This window comes from Narcine bancroftii, chromosome 5 (genome assembly GCF_036971445.1).
Source record: "Narcine bancroftii isolate sNarBan1 chromosome 5, sNarBan1.hap1, whole genome shotgun sequence".
NCBI classification, from domain to species: domain Eukaryota; kingdom Metazoa; phylum Chordata; class Chondrichthyes; order Torpediniformes; family Narcinidae; genus Narcine; species Narcine bancroftii.
The window spans coordinates 182872024-182890792 of record NC_091473.1 but is presented as its reverse complement, the minus strand read 5'-3'; the positions used below and the strand labels follow the sequence as shown (position 1 = coordinate 182890792).

At 48.2% G+C, this 18769-nt stretch overlaps 1 protein-coding gene across 1 annotated transcript in view; it reads right to left on the bottom strand.

The window, feature by feature from the left end:
• Positions 1–18769, bottom strand: part of LOC138764297 (carcinoembryonic antigen-related cell adhesion molecule 5-like) — a 68377-nt gene that overhangs the window by 18972 nt on the left and 30636 nt on the right. The window contains exons 3-4 of the mRNA XM_069940028.1: positions 4920–5198; positions 2063–2326 (exon numbers count right to left, since the gene is read on the bottom strand). Coding sequence (XP_069796129.1) covers positions 2063–2326; positions 4920–5198 — 543 coding nt within the window. The remainder of the gene's footprint in view (positions 1–2062; positions 2327–4919; positions 5199–18769) is intronic.

Sequence of the window (18769 nt, the reverse complement as noted above, 5' to 3'; positions counted from 1 at the left end):
ACAGGTCATTTAAGCGCCTGTTTTTTCCACATCTTGTTGAAGGGCCTCAAGCCCAAAATATCAGTTCTGTATTTTCCCCTTTGCCAATTGAAAGGACACTGTTTAACCTGCTGAGTTTCTCCAGGCTTTAGGTTTTTACTTCAATCACAGTGTCTGCAGACTTTCGTCTTTTACTCTGGTGAAGATAACACGCTCTAACTGGGGGGGGGTGGGGGGGGTGGGGGGGGGGCTGGGGAATGACACGAGTCTGTTTTTCAAAATTATTGGGTTGGGGGAGAATCCTGCATTTTATTTCTGTGGGGAGATGATTTGATGAAAATTGTGAGAACGCTGGAGACAGTTTCTCTCACAAGACTAAAGAAATATGACAACAATCACTTTGTTTCAAGGTTCCTTATTGTCATGTATTACTACAGAACGTGTAATATTACACAAAATTGCCTTCTGCCTGCCCCAAGGCAGACAAAGAGTCGCCATTAATGTTGCCCGGCGCCCCTTATGGTACGAGAGAAAGAGAAGTCCCTTCAGAGTCACTGAGTGTCCGTGGATTCACCTCCCTCAGCCTCTACAGCCGCACAGACCCCTGTTCCATCCATCAGCTCCAGATCCGAACCTCCAACATGATTAGGAAGCCCTTCAAGAGCCCTTCTTGCCCTCAGCATCCATCAAATCCTGGCTCCGATATCTGGTTCCAGTATGCCAGTCTCCAGCAGCCTCTGCAGGACCTTCCCCACCACAGCCTGCGTGGGCCCCTTAGCCGCTAAGCTACTGCCGTGGAAACCTTCCCTGTTGGGTCATCTCCAACGCTTCTCCTTCTCGACAGGAGGTGGAGGGAGAGGGGAATGTTCTCCCCATTTCCAGTGCCCTGGGCTGGTCCACTACTCCCACCACCCCCCCCAACCCCCCTGCAAGTCTGCCACTCCTTGTGGACCACTGCCCAGCAGAGGCGCCGCCATCTGAGGCATAGTCTTCCATGGTTGCAGGCTTTTACTTACACCATCGGCTCCTTTTACAGACCAATTAATGCCTGGACCAGGTGATTGGACCCTTTGGAGCAGCACTGTGTCTCCACTCTATACCTTCTCATGTTCATACCAGTGACAGCGCTGCCACTTTTAGTGCCGATAATGGGATTTATGTACACAGGTGCTCAATGGTACACATTGGGCATGGTGGCTGAATGGCCTATCTCTCTGTTGTATGACCCCACGCTCTGTAACGAACAAAACCTAAAGTGCACCCACTGCACACCAAACCCTTGCGTGACAAAGCATTTGGTTGTGCCTTCGATTATTTGGTCTCCTTACTTGAAGGAAGACTGGCTTTGGAGGCGGTGCAGAGGAGGTTCACCAGGTTGATTCCAGATGTTAAGGAGTTAGCCTATGAGGAGAGATTGAGTCATCTGGGACTCGCTGGAATGTAGAAGGATGAGAGGGGATCATATAAAATTATGAAAGGCACAGAAAAGATAGAGGTCGGTAAGTTGTTCCCATTGGTGGGGGAAACCAGAATGAGAGGACACAGCCTCAAGATTCAGGGGAGTACATTTTAGGACTGAGATAGGGCGGCACAATTAGCACAACACTGTTATAGTGCCAATGACCGGAACTGGGGTTCGAATCCCACGCCGTCTGTAAGGAGTTTGTATGTTCTCCCCGTGGTTGCGTAGGTTTTCACCGGAGGCTCCGTTTTCCCCGGAGACTCCGGTTTCCTCCCACCATTCAGAACGTACTGGAGGTTGTTGGTTAATTGGGCGGCACGGGCTCATGGCCAAAAGGGCCCGTTACTGTGCTCTATGTCTAAAATTTTTTAAAAACCGCTTTTCCCAGACTGTGATGAATTTGTGGAATTCACTGCCCGTTGAAGCAGTGGAGACCTCAGTAAATTAAATTTTTATCTCATCGGGGAATGAAGGGATGTGGGGAAAAGGCAGGTTAGTGGAGATGAGCCTCTCATCAGATCAGCCAAAATCTTATGGAATGGCGCAGCAAGTTCGATGGTCTGATTCCTACTCCTATTTCTAATGTTCTTTCAACTTCCAAGAAACTGCGTATCATCTTACCTATGACCTTCATCGTCTTCGATGACGTGACAAAGTTTCCCGTCATGTTGTTGCGCGCCTGGCAGGTGTAATTGCCGCTGTTATTTCGGCCAACATCCACAAGGTCCAGTTTGGGTCCTCTCCAATCCAGCATGTCAGCATTGAAAAACCACTCGAACTCAGAAGGTGGAACTGACTGCACAGAGCAGTTGAAAGTTACATTGATTCCCACTATGATATCTTCTTGCATTGGGTCCATGGTCAATACCATCTCTTCCGGTCCATCTATGAAGAGTAATGTGGGAAAGATCAGTCAAGCGGAAGAAATTAAGTTCAAGTTTATTATCATACGATTGTAGAAGTACAACCTGCTCTGGTCCTCGGAGCAAACCATGCAGACACACAACCAGACATAACACACATACAGACAACAATACATGGGCAGGACAAGAATTCACGAAAAACAATAAATGAATCAATCTTGTTTCCTGAACAGTAGTGTCTTGGGTAGTCAGTGTGAGCAGTTCCTTTGGTCGTTCAGCATTCCTGAGGGAAGAAGCTGTTCCTCAGCCTGGTGGTGCTGGCTCTGATCCTCCTGTATCTCTTCCCCTGACCGGAGCAGCGAAAGGCCGCGGGTGGGGTGGAAGGGGGTCCTTGATGATTTTGTGCACCCTCTTCAGACATTGATCCCGGTAGATCACGTCGATGGAGGAGGGAGGGAAACTCCAGTGATCCTCTCTGCCCTCTTACAGCCCTGTAGATTGATCCCTCCCCCCGATCCAATTCTCTGCAGCAACTGTACCCACACTCTGATGCAGCCGGCCAGGATGCTCTCCATGGAGCTCCTATAGAAGGTTGACGTGACGGTGGCTGGTGGCCTTGCCCACATGAGTCTTCTCAGGAGGTGCAGTCACTGTTGAACCTTCCTGATAAGCGAGGAGATGTTGAATGTCCACGATAGGTCTCTAGTTAAATTAACTCCAAGGAATTTGGTGTCTCCACTCTCTCCACCACAAAGTTGTTGATGTGTAGTGGAGGGTGGTCGCACCTGGTCCTCCCGACGCCCACGATCATCTCCTTCGTCTTTGAGCACCGAAAAACTTTTGACAATTTCACTGATCTATGTGTGAAGAGGTTCCCCTCGAATCCCCCCTTTAAACATTTCACCTGTCACACACCAGTCATTCAGGCCAAACGAATGCTGGACAATGTAGCATTCTGAGTTTGTCCCAATTGTCTGGATGATATTCTAACACCCTCCTATTGAGATATCAATCCTTCTCAGAAAATTGCTGGCATTTATTTCAAGAGGAATGGAATACAAGAGCAGGGATGTGATGTTGAGGCTTTATAAGGCCCTGATGAGATCTCACTTGGAGTATTGGGAGCCATTTTGCGCTTAAGAAAGGATGTGCTGACGTTGGAGAGGGGTTCAGAGGAGGTTCACAAGGATGATTCCAGGAACTAAAGGGTGTTTGTATAAAGAACGTTTGACAACTCTTGGCCTGTATTCATCGGAATTTAGGAGAATGGGGGGGGGGGGGGGGGGGTGAGGGTCCCTCATTGAAACATTTTGAATGTTGAAAAGCGTGGACAGAGTAGATGCAGAAAGATTGTTTCCCCACGGTGGGAGAGTCCAGGACAAGAGGGCACAACTTCAGGAGTGAAGGGCATCCGCTCAGAACAGAGACGTGAAGGAATTTCTTCAGCCAGTGGGCAGTGAATTTGTGAAATTTGTTGCCACGGGTGGTTGTGGAGGCCAGGACATTGGGTCTATTTAAGACAGAGATTGACAGGTCCTTGATTAGCCGGGGCATCAAAGGTTATAGGGACAAGGCTGGGCACTGGGAGAATGGATCAGCTTATGATTGAATGGAGCAGGGGCAGACTTGATGGGCTGAATGGCCTATTTCTGCTCCTATGTAAAACCCTCATGGTCTTAATATTTTGACACAGAGTGGTGGGGGCCTGGAATGCATTGCCGGGGTTGGTGGTGGAGGGTGGTACAACAGGGGAATTTTAAAGACTCTTTCACAGGCACATGGATGCAAGGAAAATAGAGGGTTATTGGGTGTGGTGGAGTAGATTGTTGAGTAGGTTATGTTGGAACAGCATCATGGGCTGAAGGGCCTGTACTTTGCCTGAATGTTCTATATTTGAACAAAGCCTTGATTGCTCCTCCAGATTGGAAAGCATACGCTGAGAGCAGACATGAAACAATCGACCTCCCTTCCCCTTCAGCACACCCTCTCTCTCTCTATCTCTCTCTCTGCCTTTCCGTCTCGTTCTATCTATCTCTCGCTTTTAATATCTTCCTCCCTTTCTCTCACCCTACCTTTCCTCTCTGTCATTTTCTCTCTCTTTCTGTACTCTCTCCCTTCCCCCTCTCTTGCTGTTTTCACATATGCACACACACAAAACACCCACACACTCCTAAACACACACACACACACACACACACACACACTCATACACACAAACACGCTCACACACACATACTCAAACACACACACACTCATACACACAAGCACGCTCACACACACATACTCAAACACACACACACTCATACACACAAACACACACTTATGTCACGCATTAGAATGATTTAGGTGTTTGGAGAGGTGTCGAGCCTGACAATCACTTAGACAGAAAGATAACAAAGGTGATAGAAAAAGAGATGGAAAGAGAGATAGAGATAGATACAATAGATAAAGAGATAGATTGAGAGATAGAGTTAGAGGTAGAGAGATAGAGAAGATGGAAAGGGATAGAGTGGGTGTGAGGTTGAAAAAGAAATGTAAAAAGAAACAAGAAAGAAAAGGTAAAGGAAAACCCAGATTGTCCATTGAAAGACAGAGGACTATTTCTTTATACTCACTGAAAACAGTCAGCAACAACTTATCACTTCTTTCTGTGCTGACAGGGTTGTGCGCCATGCACTGATAATCTCCGCGATCAGACCTGTTGACAGCTGAAATAGTCAAGGTCTGGTTGTCTGATGAAATATTCATCCTCTCGTGATACTGGAGCCACTCTCCATCCTTTATCCACTGAACAGTGGGCGAATCCCCAGAGAGCTCACAACTCAAAGTGACCGTCCCATTGCCCTCTGCAATCTCCGAAACGCTGGCGATAACTGTCGGCTTCGAGACAGGAACTGCAAGACAAAAAAAAAACCCCATAAGACAAAGGAACAGAAATAGGCCATTCAGCCCATTGAGTCTACCCATCCATTCCTTCATGAGCTGATCCACTCAGCTCCACTCCCCGGCATTCTCCCCATAATATTTGGTACTCTGACAATTCAGATTGCTCTCAATGTCTGCCTTCAATGCACCCAACGACCCGGCCTCCACAGCCGCCCGTGGTACCAACTTCCACCACTCTCTGGCTGAAGAAATTCCTCCACGTCTCTGTGGTAAACAGGCGCTCTTCAATCCCGAGGTTGTGCCCTCTGGTCCCGAACTCTCCCACTTCTGGGGAAACAACTTTGCCACATCTACTCTGTCCAGGCCTTTCAGCATTTGAGTTTGTTATTTAGGAACCTGATGGTGGAGATGCAACTGTTTCTGAACTCTCCTGTCTTTGACTCCCTTGCTTAGTGGAAACAACAGAATCAGAATTTCACACTCAGAATCCAAATTTATTCTCGTGAACATGTCACATGAACCTTGTGGTGTGGCAGCATTACAAGTGCAAATATTTGAAGACTTCTACGGGGGGACCGTGGCTGCTACAGAGGTGCCCAATGATCAAGACAAGAGAAAAAAAACTCCAGGGGGTTGTGAGCTCGGCCTGCGATATCAAGGGGACCAGACTTCACTTCACCAAGGACATCGGTGTCTGAAGAAAGCAGGCTCTACCCTCAAGGACCCCACCACCCAGGCCGTGCCCCCTTCGCTCTGTTACCATTGGGAAGGAGGTCCAGGAGCCTGAAGACGAGCACGCAGTGGCACAAGGATGGCTTCTTCTCCATTTTTAAGGGCGTCGTTGTCTTTTGAGGGGCAGTGGGGGACAGAGAAAGATTGATTCGCCGTTTCTCAGGTTGCTCGGAATTGATCAGCACTAATCTTAAATAATCAATAAAGTGCAATGTCAAGTCCTTAAATGAGCCCCTGATTGAGTTTGCCGTTGGGGAGTCTGATGGCGGAGGGGGAAGTGGCTGTTCCTGATTCTGGTGGGTGTGAGTCTTGCGGCACTGAGACCTCTTTCCTGATGGCAGCAGCGAGAACAGAGCGTGTGCTGGGTGGACGATCGCTGCTGCTCTCCGACGGCAGCGTTCCCCTGTAGATCCTGTCGATAGTGGGGAGGGTTTTGTCTGTGATTTCCTGGGCTTTTGCAGGGCTTCACGTTTGGGGGTATTGGTGTCCCCATATGAGCGTGATGCAGCCGGTCAGCACACTTTCCACTTAGTTGCCATGGTTTCCGATGTCATGTTAAACCACCTGAGGAAGTAGAGGCACTGACGTGCTTTCTTCATGATGCTGTGAGTGTGTTGTCTCCAGGACTCTGATCCCCCAATGATCACTGGATCGTACCCCTCTGGCTTTCCCTTTCTGAAGTCAACAATCAGCTCCTTGGTTTTGGTGACATTGAGGGCAAGGTTGTTGTTGGTGCACCGTTCCGCCAAGTTTTCAATCTCCCTCCCATATGCTGAGTCATCACCTTTTTTTTTAAAATACATCCCACTGCTGTGCTATTGTTGGCGAAAATCTGTAGACGGTGTGATTATCGAACTGATCTGATCAGTTGAGTTTCTCGAAGACATTTCTGCACTTCACTGAGATCCCAGCATCTGCAGGTGTCCGTGAGTACAGGCAGTCCCCGGGTTATGAACGAGATCTGTTCCCGTCAAATTTGTAGGTAAGTCAGAACTTGCTGCATGCGCAGCTTTTAAATCATTTAGAAGGCTTCCTGACTTTTCTCACACGGGCTAGTTACGCTGATTTTGATCGTCAACGGCAATGTGATCAGACTCAAAATGGCACATGGCATTCTCTTCCTTGAGCCGATAAGCCGCTGAAGTCACGCGTAGTCCGTTCGTAAGTACGGGCTGTCGGACGTTCTTAACCTGGGGACCGCCTGTACTTTTGTTCCTGTCCTCGTTTCACACCAATACCAACATGTGGAGCCCTGAAATATAAATAGCCCATATGTGGTAAGAGAATGGGCTATTGTTTCATGTTTCATTGTGACAGGTCACTTTATTGCAAAAACATGGAATTATTTCAGCTGGAATTTTCAAACGGAAATAACAAGTTGTCTCATTGTTCAAATTTTGTCTCAACACAATTGCTGTGAACATAACCAGAATTCACTCGGGAGACGGTAATGAGACAGTAAGACATGGGAGCAGAAAGAGGCCGTTCAGCTCATTGAGTCTGCCCCTCCATTCAACCATGAGCTGATCCATTCTCCCCCTCAGCCCCACTCCCCATAACCTTCGACACCCCGTCTAATCCTGTCAATCTCTGCCTTAAATACACCCAATGACCCGGCCTCCACAACAAATTCCAGATTCACTGCGCCCCCCCGACTCCCAGCTGAAGAAATTCCTCCACGTCTCTGTTCTGACGACGCCCTTCAATCCTTTTTGTCTTACAGCCATTTTCAGGTGGCCAGAATACCTGACTGTAAAGCCGCCTATTCTACCCCAACGCGGCTGTCGGGTAGCCACCTGAAAGTAGAAAACTTGGCCAGGAGGAGCACTGACCTAATCCTCCACCTGTAGGTATATTCTCTGGCTCGGAGAATCCCCCCATTGCACCTGAAAGCAACAGTTGGACTACGGCCACAGTCCACAGGAGCCAGCGTTCGCTCGGACGCGGCTCTCCTTCAGCCGGCACATTCAGGTGACATAAAGGCGTCTTCTCCGCAGCCACCTGAACGTCCCAGCTGCATTCCCCCAGCTGTGTCTGCTGGCGCATTATCTGCGTCTGAGCACCTGGGCTTTAGACTCTCCCACCATGAGGAACAACCTTTCTGCATCTATTCTGCCCATGCCTTTCAACATTCAGAATGTTTCAGCGAGATCTCCTCCCCCCCCCCCGCACTCCTTCATTCTCCTAAATTCATGGCCAAGCACTGTCAAGTTTTCATTCGCAGAATCATCCTTGTGAATCTCCTCTGAACCTTCTCCAACATCAGCCCGTCCTTTCTTCAACGAGGATCCCAAAACTGCCCACAATTCTCCCAAATGAGATCCCACCAATGCCTTATAAAGCCTCAACATCATATCCCTGGTTTTATATTCGATTCTCCAGAGAGATGACCAGATATCTTATAACCATAAATGGGTAATATTACACCAGTTATAGGAAATGCTTCGCATCTGGGAATTTTCTTGACAATTGCTTTCTCTGTTCAGGTTGTACGTGTCTGGAGTTTGATTTTGGGTCTGCCTAGATCGCCATATCCTGTGAATACTTTGACTTCTGTCAAGGAATTGAGATTCTTTATTGTCATGTAATAGTACAGACCATGTAATATTACACAAAATTACCTTTTGCCTGCTGTAAGGCAAATAGAGAGTCGCCGTGAGCATTGCCCGGCACCCCTAACAACAGGAGAAAGAGAAGCAAAAGAAATTCCCTTCAGAGACAGCGAGTGTCCGTGGATTCGTCTCCCGCGGCCTCTGCAGCTGTACGGACTCTGGATCCGAATCCCTGACACCATCAAGAAGCCCTTCAGCGCCTGAGACCCCTTTAGGAGCCCCTTCTTGCCCTCTCGAATCCTGGCTCCAATACCTGCCAGTCTATCCCCAGCCCGCGCGGGAGGGAGGGAGAACAGAGAGCAGGTTCGCAGAAGTCGATGATAATACCATTCAGTTGGAGAGTGTCCAGATGGAAAATCAAGTGTTGTTCCTCAAATTTACGTGGAGGAATCACTTATCCACCTATTACCTCCTGCCTTTGGGACCATGCTTCGCCCCTCCCACCCCCCTGCCCCCCACCACCATTTTGTCCTGCCGACAATTTTCCAGACTTCAGCATCTTCTGTCCTGAGGTTGTGCCTCCGGAAAAAATGTTTCAGCATCTGGCTATAATATCCCCCACCACTACTGCGAGGTTCCTTTACAAGGACCCCAAAGGGGCTCAGGCGCTAAAGGAGACAACCCTTCAGCAGATCAGCAAGGGGCTTGGCAGCTGAGGGACCCAGTAGCTCAGCTGCTGGAGAGAGGCTCATGGGCAACCAGATTCAAGACGGTGTCGAGGTGCTGAAAAGGGGCTCCCGAAGGGGCCTCGGGCGCTGAAGGGTTTCCTGATCGCGCCAGAGGTTCAGATCTGAAGCTCGGGGTGCTGGTACATCGACCAGGAGTCTCTAGAAAAATCCACAGACATTCCACGTCCCTGAAGGGTCTCTTTCTCTTTGTTTTTTTTGAATATTTTATTTATCAGTTTTCAAGCAAACTCAGTTTTTGTACAGGGTTTACCATTGAATCCAAGCCCTTTTTCTACTCCTCCCCTCATCACACACTAACAGACCACATTCGAGACACACACAAAAGTTAAAAACATTAATCTAGGATTTGTTACCACCACCCCCCCCCCCCCCCGATGGTCTGTGACCCGGTCAATATCCTATCCGCTACTTTGTTTTGTCAGATTGGGAATGGGTTCGAGCGAAGCCTTGAGCTAGGACGGCCCACCCTATAGCTGTGCACTTATGAAATTTAGAAACGGTTTCCAAACCCTTAAGGAAGGTACTGTGCTTTTTCCTGAGATTGTAGGCAATCTTCTCCACAGCTCCACTTTTCTTCATTCCAGTGCTCAATGCTCAGACTGGAGGCAGACTTCTAGGTAACTGCTATGCATTTCCTGGCCACTCCAATGCGACTTTAACCCCCTTCTAATTCTAAGTCCACGTGTATGTAATGTGTGTGTAAATTCAAGAAAATTTATTTGGTTTACAGTTCAATCTCACTTCTCCTTCTTCCAAGTTCTCTGGTTGCAGGCAATCGCCATACTGTGCACAGAATTGAACATGTATAAAGTTCACCAGGCTTGGTACTTGAAAGGTCAATGTTTACCACTCAGGAAGCTTCTTGTAGGGTTTGCAGAGAGAGATATTTGTTGCTCCGGGATTTCCACAACTGAGGTACCACCACTAGTTACCTCAGGGTCTCGCTGATGAAACTTGCCCCTTCAGATGATCTTCTAGATCAGGGGTGTCAAACTCAAATTCACGGAGGGCCAAAATTAAAAACTTGGACTAAGTCGAGGGCCGAACTAAATATTTATTGAAAATTTTTAACAACATCTGCATGTTTTCTCTTCTTTCAACATATGTAATGTTAAACTTTAGGATATAACTTTAGGAGGATAATGTTACAGGTCAGGAGTAGGTAGCTCAAGTTCACCCTTTGCTTGACCTGAGGGAAACATATTTGGTCCCTGTGGAGATGTAGTCAGCATTCACAGGCTGTGTCCATTTTGGCCTGCATCAGGACTCAGCATTTCCTGCTCACTCCTCAGGCTCTAGGCCTCTATTCACCCTCGACCCACCATCCCTCTACCTGACCAGACCTTTACCCAACCTCTACTCACCCCTCACTCCACTCGCTCTGCCTCTACCCACCCCATCCTATACACGCCCCTCTACTGCCTCTCCCCTCAACCTGTTCCTCCCTCTACCCGTCTCTCACCCTCTAATCACCCCTCCCCTACTCGCCCTGCCCCTCCCCTTTTACCTCTTCCCTATCCACCCCTCCTTCTACTCATCCCTCCCTCTAACTGCCCCTCGCACCACCATAACTTCCCCTGCCCATTACTCCTCACTTACACCCTCTGCCCACCCTGCTTACCCACCCACTCAGGCTCAGCGCGCTGCCAATCAGCCTTTGCGGACAGCCACCATCTCTCTCTTCACGTGCAAGGCCGAACCAGCCATCCCTGGGGTCCGCGCGGGTGCAAGCGCTGAAGGCCGTGGCGACCGGGGGAAGTGCGCTCGCGCTGTGGAAGGGCCATCTGGTGCCAGTCGTGCGGGGCTCATGCTGCCCGGGGGCCGTGCGCAGCCTGCCATGCCCGTCGCGCCGACAGGAAATCACAGGCGCTCGCCCTTCCGCCGCACCGCTCGACAGATGGGAGAAGTGACTGGTTGTGCGGGGAGTCTTCCCACTGGCTTGCCGGCTGATGACATCGACAGACTTCTCGTGTTACAATTTCTCGTGTTACAATGGGGAAGGATGTGCAATGAAGGGGGAGGATGGTGGGAGTGACATGACCAAAAAACAGCATCGGCTCTCGCTGCAGGGCGGGCCACCTCTAATACATTTTTGAAATGATCTTGCGGGCCAGAGTTTGACATGTGTGTTCTAGATGGTAACCTCTTTCTTCAAGCTACCACAGAGTTCCATTCCTTCCTCTATTTCAAGAAAAAACATCAGACAGATGGCACTTCCAACCATCAACTGCTCTGGAACTTGCTTTCATCATTTTTAAGTTTTCCCTGGATTGCACTTTTCAGTCACTTGTCTGTTAATTCAACTCTCTCTTCCAAATAAAACTCCAAAGAGACCATGTGACTCATATCTTGCAAACCTCCCACCTTCTCCAGTAAAACAACAGGAGTTCTTTCTTCTGCTCCATCTGTTGTTACCTTAGGTAAGCAATCCAGAATTGACCTTTCTGTGAGCACTTTGCAGCAATGGTACTGATAGGACAGCATGACAATGGTTCAATTAACACCTACTTATGAAAGGTGCTTACCCAGAGATCCTGCAATGTGAATTCTTCAGTCTTTCAAATAAGAATTGTTTTAAAATGTGTGAATGTTTGTGACCTACTCCAAATCTTATAAAATTCTTCCCAAATATTAATATTGTTACAGGGGGTTGTAATGGAGGATTAAAACCATGTACCCAGATGCTTTTTGCTTATGTGGAACTGACGACACTGGGTCCACACGCAGGTCACCTTACTTTCAGAACTAGCAGATGTAATTAAACTCAGCCATGGGGACTTATCTGAAGATACACTTTGAAATGGAATTCCACTGTGAGGCCCAGGGAAAGCAGTTGTCAAATGCAACACTCTGAAATTGACGAATTGGTCACAACCTGTCTTGCTCGAGAAGTTTTAATAAGTCTTTATATCTACGAGATAAACCAGGAAATTATAACATCCTGGTTCCATAATAATTAATCTTCTAAATTGTAGAATGTAATGTTCAGTTTTGATTTTGACTGACAAATATTAGAAGGAGTAGGCGCATGATTAATTGTTTTTGGGGTATATAAGCCTGTGGTCCTGCTGCTGAAGTTTAGATTCTCCGAGGGGTGGGAACACCCCTTGTCAAGAAGGAAGAACAGCCAGAGTCCAAGCAACGTCCCGGTCGGGGGAGGTGGAGAAGCTGCTACCAGCGCCCTGACAACCTACTACAAGTGTGCAGTCGTTGCCTCGCTTCGGCAGTTGGGACCAGTCCAAGCGTTGATAAGTATAGTTGGGAAGGGCTTGCATATTGTAGTGTGAAATCAGCTTTTGAATTAATAATAAACATTTGTATAAACTGAACTGCTCTCGGTGTGTGTGTCTATTTTCTTTCGGTAGCTCAAACACTGTGACCAATCTAAAATGAACAAAATGAGAGGTATAAGTTTACCCAAGACAATTGGCGCAGCGAGCAGGGTTGGTCTCAAGATGTTTCGCCGAAAGAAAGAGGTGAGCCCTGAGCAGTTCTTGATTCCTGGATGGACTTCCAAAGACGATGGGTTTGGCATGTTGGCCAATACCCTGTCTTTGTTGGGACCACCCATTAGTTGGGATGAGAAGTTAGACTCATCAAGTGCACCTCTGGGAGAGCGGGTTGCCACTCTCCTTCGAGAAAGTAAATTTCCTGATAAAAAGGGAACGCTGACGAATGGTTTTTGGTTGCTGGCCACAGCATTACGCCACTCCGTTCAGCGTGAAGCAGAATTAATTCAAAGAGAAGTAGAATCTCAGTGCAAAAGAAAGCAATTAGAGGAGGAGCTAGAAGTCCTGCGACAATGCTGTTCCATGATGAGCGAGATTGTTCGCACCAGTCAGGACAGAGCCAAAGAATGGGAAGATAAGCATGTCCAAATGATTTGCCGTAATATTAAACTCCGGCAGCAGCTCTGTGCAGATAAGGAAAGGCATGGAGTAGAACCCGATCCATATCGTATTCATGCCATGATAAGGAATGGTAACGATCCTGATGTAATTGAGGATTGGGATGGGAATATCTGGAATGACAATGGTAATAATGCAGATACTCCTCAGCATGTGTCTAACATACTACCCTCTCCATCTGCTGTTCACGCCCGCCCTATAAGGCAGCAGATTTCCCAAACAGACAGAAGGGGGGATGATGTAAGGGTAGAGATGGAAGGGATAGATACCCCGGTTTCCCATGTGGACCCAGGGGAAAATACCCAAACCCCTGCTTATGCTCTATGGCCTACTCCCTCTGTTGGATGGCCTCCACCTCCTCCCCTAGACTGGGTGGAGGACCCTGTGAGTCAAAGTGGGAACAGGGGTCGGAAGGAGTCAATGATCCGTGATTTCTCTGTAAAAGAGCTGGATGCCATTGGAGATCGATTTAGGCAAAAAGCAGGGGAACATCATCCCCAGCTGCTGAGTCCTCCTGGCCCAGCTGTGCTTTCTGCTCCCACTGCTGCTTCTATCGAGCTGGCTTCTCCTGCTCCAGTTACTCATGATGAGGTAAAACAATGGGTTAAACAGGCTCTTAAAGATAACAATAGCATGTGGTCCTGGAAGCCCCCGAACCCTTCTGAAGCCTCAAGGTGTGGGCAGGATTCCCGTGTCTACTCCATCGAGACACGGCGCACACACGGGGATCCGCGGCCCTACATACCGTTAACAATCCACTGGGGTGGGGGTAATGATCGCCAATACTTGGCTTTGGTCGACACCGGTGCAGAGCACTCGGTGATTCCTGGCAATCCCGACCTCTGGACTGGACCGGCCTTTCAAATAGAGGGGTTGGGAGGAGCGGTCACCCTGGCAAAGGAAATAAAAGTCTGTGCCATGGTGGGTGATAGCCCTTCCCCTGTCTGGTTACATGCCCTGGTGGCTGCTACTGACGAGTGTATCCTGGGTATTAATATGTTGGCCGGTATGGCCCTTAATACTAGCCAAGGGGGATTTGAATTTGGAATTCGAACTATTACAAAAAAACTAGTAGTGGGTCAGGTTAAGTGAGATCCTGTGATGGTGCCAGCCCCCATGAAACCAGTGTGCATTCCACAATATCGTCTCCCTGGGGGGCAGGAAGAGATTACTGCCACCATCGATGCTCTGCAAGAAGAAGGGGTAGTGAGGCCCGCAACGTCGCCCTTTAATAGCCCTGTTTGGCCGGTCCAGAGCCAGATGGCTCCTGGAGAATGACAGTTGATTATCGTTTTTTCAACAAACATACCCCACCACTTGCTTCAGAAGTTCCGGACATTGTCACCCTTATTGAAAACATTGCTACTGGGAACTCAGGAACATGGTATGCTGTCATTGATCTCGCTAACGCCTTCTTCAGTATTCTTATAGCTGAGGATTCACAGGATCAGTTCGCCTTTACCTGGAAGGGGCGCCAGTATACCTTCATCCACCTTCCAGTATCGCCTTCCCTCTCAATTCACCATTATATTGATGATGTGGCCTCCTGGAGCCTCTGGCAGAAACAAGAGGGTCGCCGAGTCCCACTGGGATTCTGGTCACGTACCATGTCTGAGGCTGCCACTCGTTATTCTGTTTTTGAACAACAGTTACTTGCCTGTTACTGGGCCCTGCTAGAGACTGAAAGAATGACAGGTGATGCAGATATTCAATTGCGACCTGCACTTCCTATAATGAATTGGGTCCTGGCTAATGATGCTAATCTAAAGATCGGGCGGGCTCAGCAGTCTTCTATTGTTAAATGGAAGTGGTATATTCAGAGTCATGCGACCAGAGGGCCTGAAGGGGTGGGCCACGTACACGAACAGGTGGCTTACCATCCCAGGTCAGGAACTCACTTATCGGAGGAGGGGGATGGTGGCTCCAGTCAGTATGCTGAGTTGAAGGCAGTCACTTTACCACTAGATCCCCATGATCACCCTCTTCGCCTGTTTACTGATTCCTGGGCTTTGGCTAATGGACTTGTGGTATGGATGCCTGATTTGCAAAAGAACAACTGGATGATACTTGACCGCCCAGTATGGGGCAAAGAGTTGTGGCAGCTGTTGTGGGATGCTTCCCACCATCGTGAGATAACCGTTTATCACGTTGATGCCCATACCAATATGGCGATTAACATGGCTCAACAAAATGCAGTAGCAGATCAGCTTGCCACTATCAACTGTGCTGATACCGTCCCCCTGGCTCGATGGGCACATGAACAGAGTGGTCATTTGGGGGAGAAGGGATCAGCTATGTGGTCCCGTACACATGCTTTATCCGTCCATCAGGATGATGTCCGCATGGTCGTACGTACATGCCCAGAATGTCAGCTTGTGAAGTTCCATACCATTCCACCTGGTCCACATGGCCGAATAAAACGGGGTGCTCACTCAGCTGCGGTCTGGCAAATTGATTACATAGGCCCCATGCTAGACTGTATGGGTAAATATTACATCCTAGTAATGGTTGACACCTTTTCGGGCCTGGTTTTTACTTTTCCCACCAAGATGGCTGACCAAGCTAGCACTATCCAAGGACTAAACCATTTGATTTATCGTTATGATGTTCCAGAGGAGATTCACTCTGATAATGGCTTGCACTTCTCCAGGAAAGCAATCTGTGATTGGGTAAATGACAACGGTATTTTATGGATCCACCATATTCCTTATTACCCGCAGGCTGCCGGGTTAGTTGAACAAATGAACGGCTTACTGAAGGAACAAATTCGTTTGGAAACATCACTGGGGACCCAGAAGGGATGGTGCCATGTGCTGCAGCAGGCAGTCGACAATTTGAATCATCGCCCTTTAAAAGGAGGTACACCTTTCCACCGACTTCTTCACGCTCCTGAATTACAGCCTATTCCAGAGGAATAACAGTCATTGCCCCCCATCCCCGAACTAGAGAATGTTGGACAAAAGGTATGGGTGGCACCACCAGGTAGTGGCCCTCCTGTAAAAGGGGAAATAGTGACACCTGCCCAGGGTAACACTCACTGGGTAGCTATTGAGGGACAGGATGATTTAGTCTGTTTAAACACTGAACGCTTATGGTATCATGAGTGACATGTGTCAGGCTTCTTTGTTCCAGGTTCTCCATTTTACACTCCTGGTGATCTGGCTTAACAGCTGCTTTGATGCCAGCAATTGGATTTGTAATGTCGAGGACGTTCCAAGGGAGTTACCTGTGGGAAACACGGTCCGATGCATTACACCAAGGAAGTCCTCGGTCACCAGCCTCAAGTGCAGCTTATATAAATATGTTATTGTTCAGCATGTTTCAAAATCTGTTCGTGAGCTCCAGTACCTGGGTATTGTGGCCAACAAGGATAATTTGAGCCTTGGTTGGAATCCTTTCTCATGGCTAACTGCTACATTTGGGGGGGTGGGCCACACTATCCTCCGTTGGTTGCTCGCGTCATTGCTTATCTTTGTAATTGTTGTTTTGATTTCTCTTTTTTCGCTCCCTCTGTACTCAAATACTGGTTAGGCCTCGCAAATGACAGATTGTGACCAAGGGGTGGGATGTAATGGAGGATTAAAACCATGTACCCAGATGCTTTTTGCTTATGTGGAACTGACGACACTGGGTCCACACGCAGGTCACCTTACTTTCAGAACTAGCAGATGTAATTAAACTCAGCCATGGGGACTTATCTGAAGATACACTTTGAAATGGAATTCCACTGTGAGGCCCAGGGAAAGCAGTTGTCAAATGCAACACTCTGAAATTGACGAATTGGTCACAACCTGTCTTGCTCGAGAAGTTTTAATAAGTCTTTGTATCTACGAGATAAACCAGGAAATCATAACATCCTGGTTCCATAATAATTAATCTTCTAAATTGTAGAATATAATGTTCAGTTTTGATTTTGACTGACAAATATTAGAAGGAGTAGGCGCATGATTAATTGTTTTTGGGGTATATAAGCCTGTGGTCCTGCTGCTGAAGTTTAGATTCTCCGAGGGGTGGGAACACCCCTTTTCAAGAAGGAAGAACAGCCAGAGTCCAAGCAACGTCCCGGTCGGGGGAGGTGGAGAAGCTGCTACCAGCGCCCTGACAACCTACTACAAGTGTGCAGTCGTTGCCTCGCTTCGGCAGTTGGGACCAGTCCAAGCGTTGATAAGTATAGTTGGGAAGGGCTTGCATATTGTAGTGTGAAATCAGCTTTTGAATTAGTAATAAACATTTGTATAAACTGAACTGCTCTCGGTGTGTGTGTCTATTTTCTTTCGGTAGCTCAAACACTGTGACCAATCTAAAATGAACAAAATGAGAGGTATAAGTTTACCCAAGACAGGGGTTACAGAGACAGGGGGGGATGTAGGTGAGCAGAGGGGGTTACAGAGACAGGGAGGCATGTAGGTGAGCAGAGGGGGTTACAGAGACAGAGGGGTGTAGGGGTCCGGAGGGGGTTACAGAGTCAGAGTGGGGTGTATGGGATTGAAGGGTGTTACAGAGACGGGGAGGGATGCCAAAGATTTTGGTTTTTGCGGCTGCGGAGGCTGAGGGAGCGCTGGAGATTAATCCACAGACACTCAGTGTCTCTGGGGAGCACTCTCCTTTGCTTCTTTTTCTCTGACTGTAAGGAGCGCTGGGCATTTTCTGCTGATGGCGAATCTTTGTTTGCTTCACAGTAAACTAAAAGCAACTTCCTGTAATAACACATTTTCTGTTTTATTACTTGACAACCAGGGAAAGCCAGAGATTTAAGATTCATTAGGGAAATCAGGTGGAGAGAATGAGGTTAAGTTCTTGGGAGTCACTATCTTGGCAGATCTTTCCTGAACCCAACACACCAATGGTGTCGTGAAGAAAGCACGTCAACTTGTGGTGTTTTGGTATGAGATACCCTGACAAATTTCTACTTCAGAGTGGTGGAAAGTGGCCTCATCACGGTCTAGTACAGCAGGGCTAAAAGCCCTGCAAAAGGTTGCAGACCCAGCCCAGGAAATCATGGGTAAAACCCTCCCCGCCATCGAGAACATCAACAGGGAACACTGCCGTCGGAGAGCAGCAGCGATTATCAAGGATCTACTCCGCCCGGCACGTGCTCTGTTCTCGCTGCTGCCATCAGGAAAGAGGTATCGCCCGGGGGAGTCATGTGATGGAGTAGTAGCCGGTCAGGGAATTCCAGCCCTCTCCGGAAAAGTTGAAAAAAACCGCACAAAACACAAAGGTACAAGAGTAAAAATTAAAACAAAGTAAAAATAAAGGTGAGAAGAAAATGGCAGCAAAGAGAGAAAAGTCAAAAACGGGAAGAAGAGAAGATGAAAGAATGTCAGAAGAAGAAGGTGAAGGCCTTACCTGTCCGAGGAGGCCCGCCGCGGAGAGAGAAGCCCGCTCCCTCAGGTCAGTGGAAGTCCCGGGCTCGGGACTACAAAAATGGCTCGCAGAGCCGAGTAAAAGTGCGCAACCGCGTGTGCGCGACACCTCGCGCATGCGCGAGGCGCATGAAAATAAACACACTGACGGGAGGGGGGGAACAGTTGCGGAGTCGATCTCCACAGCTGAGAAAGACACCTGCAACACAGCAACAGGTGCAGAACATGGAAAATAATGACAACAAGAAAGAAGAGGGTAAAAAGAAAACAAG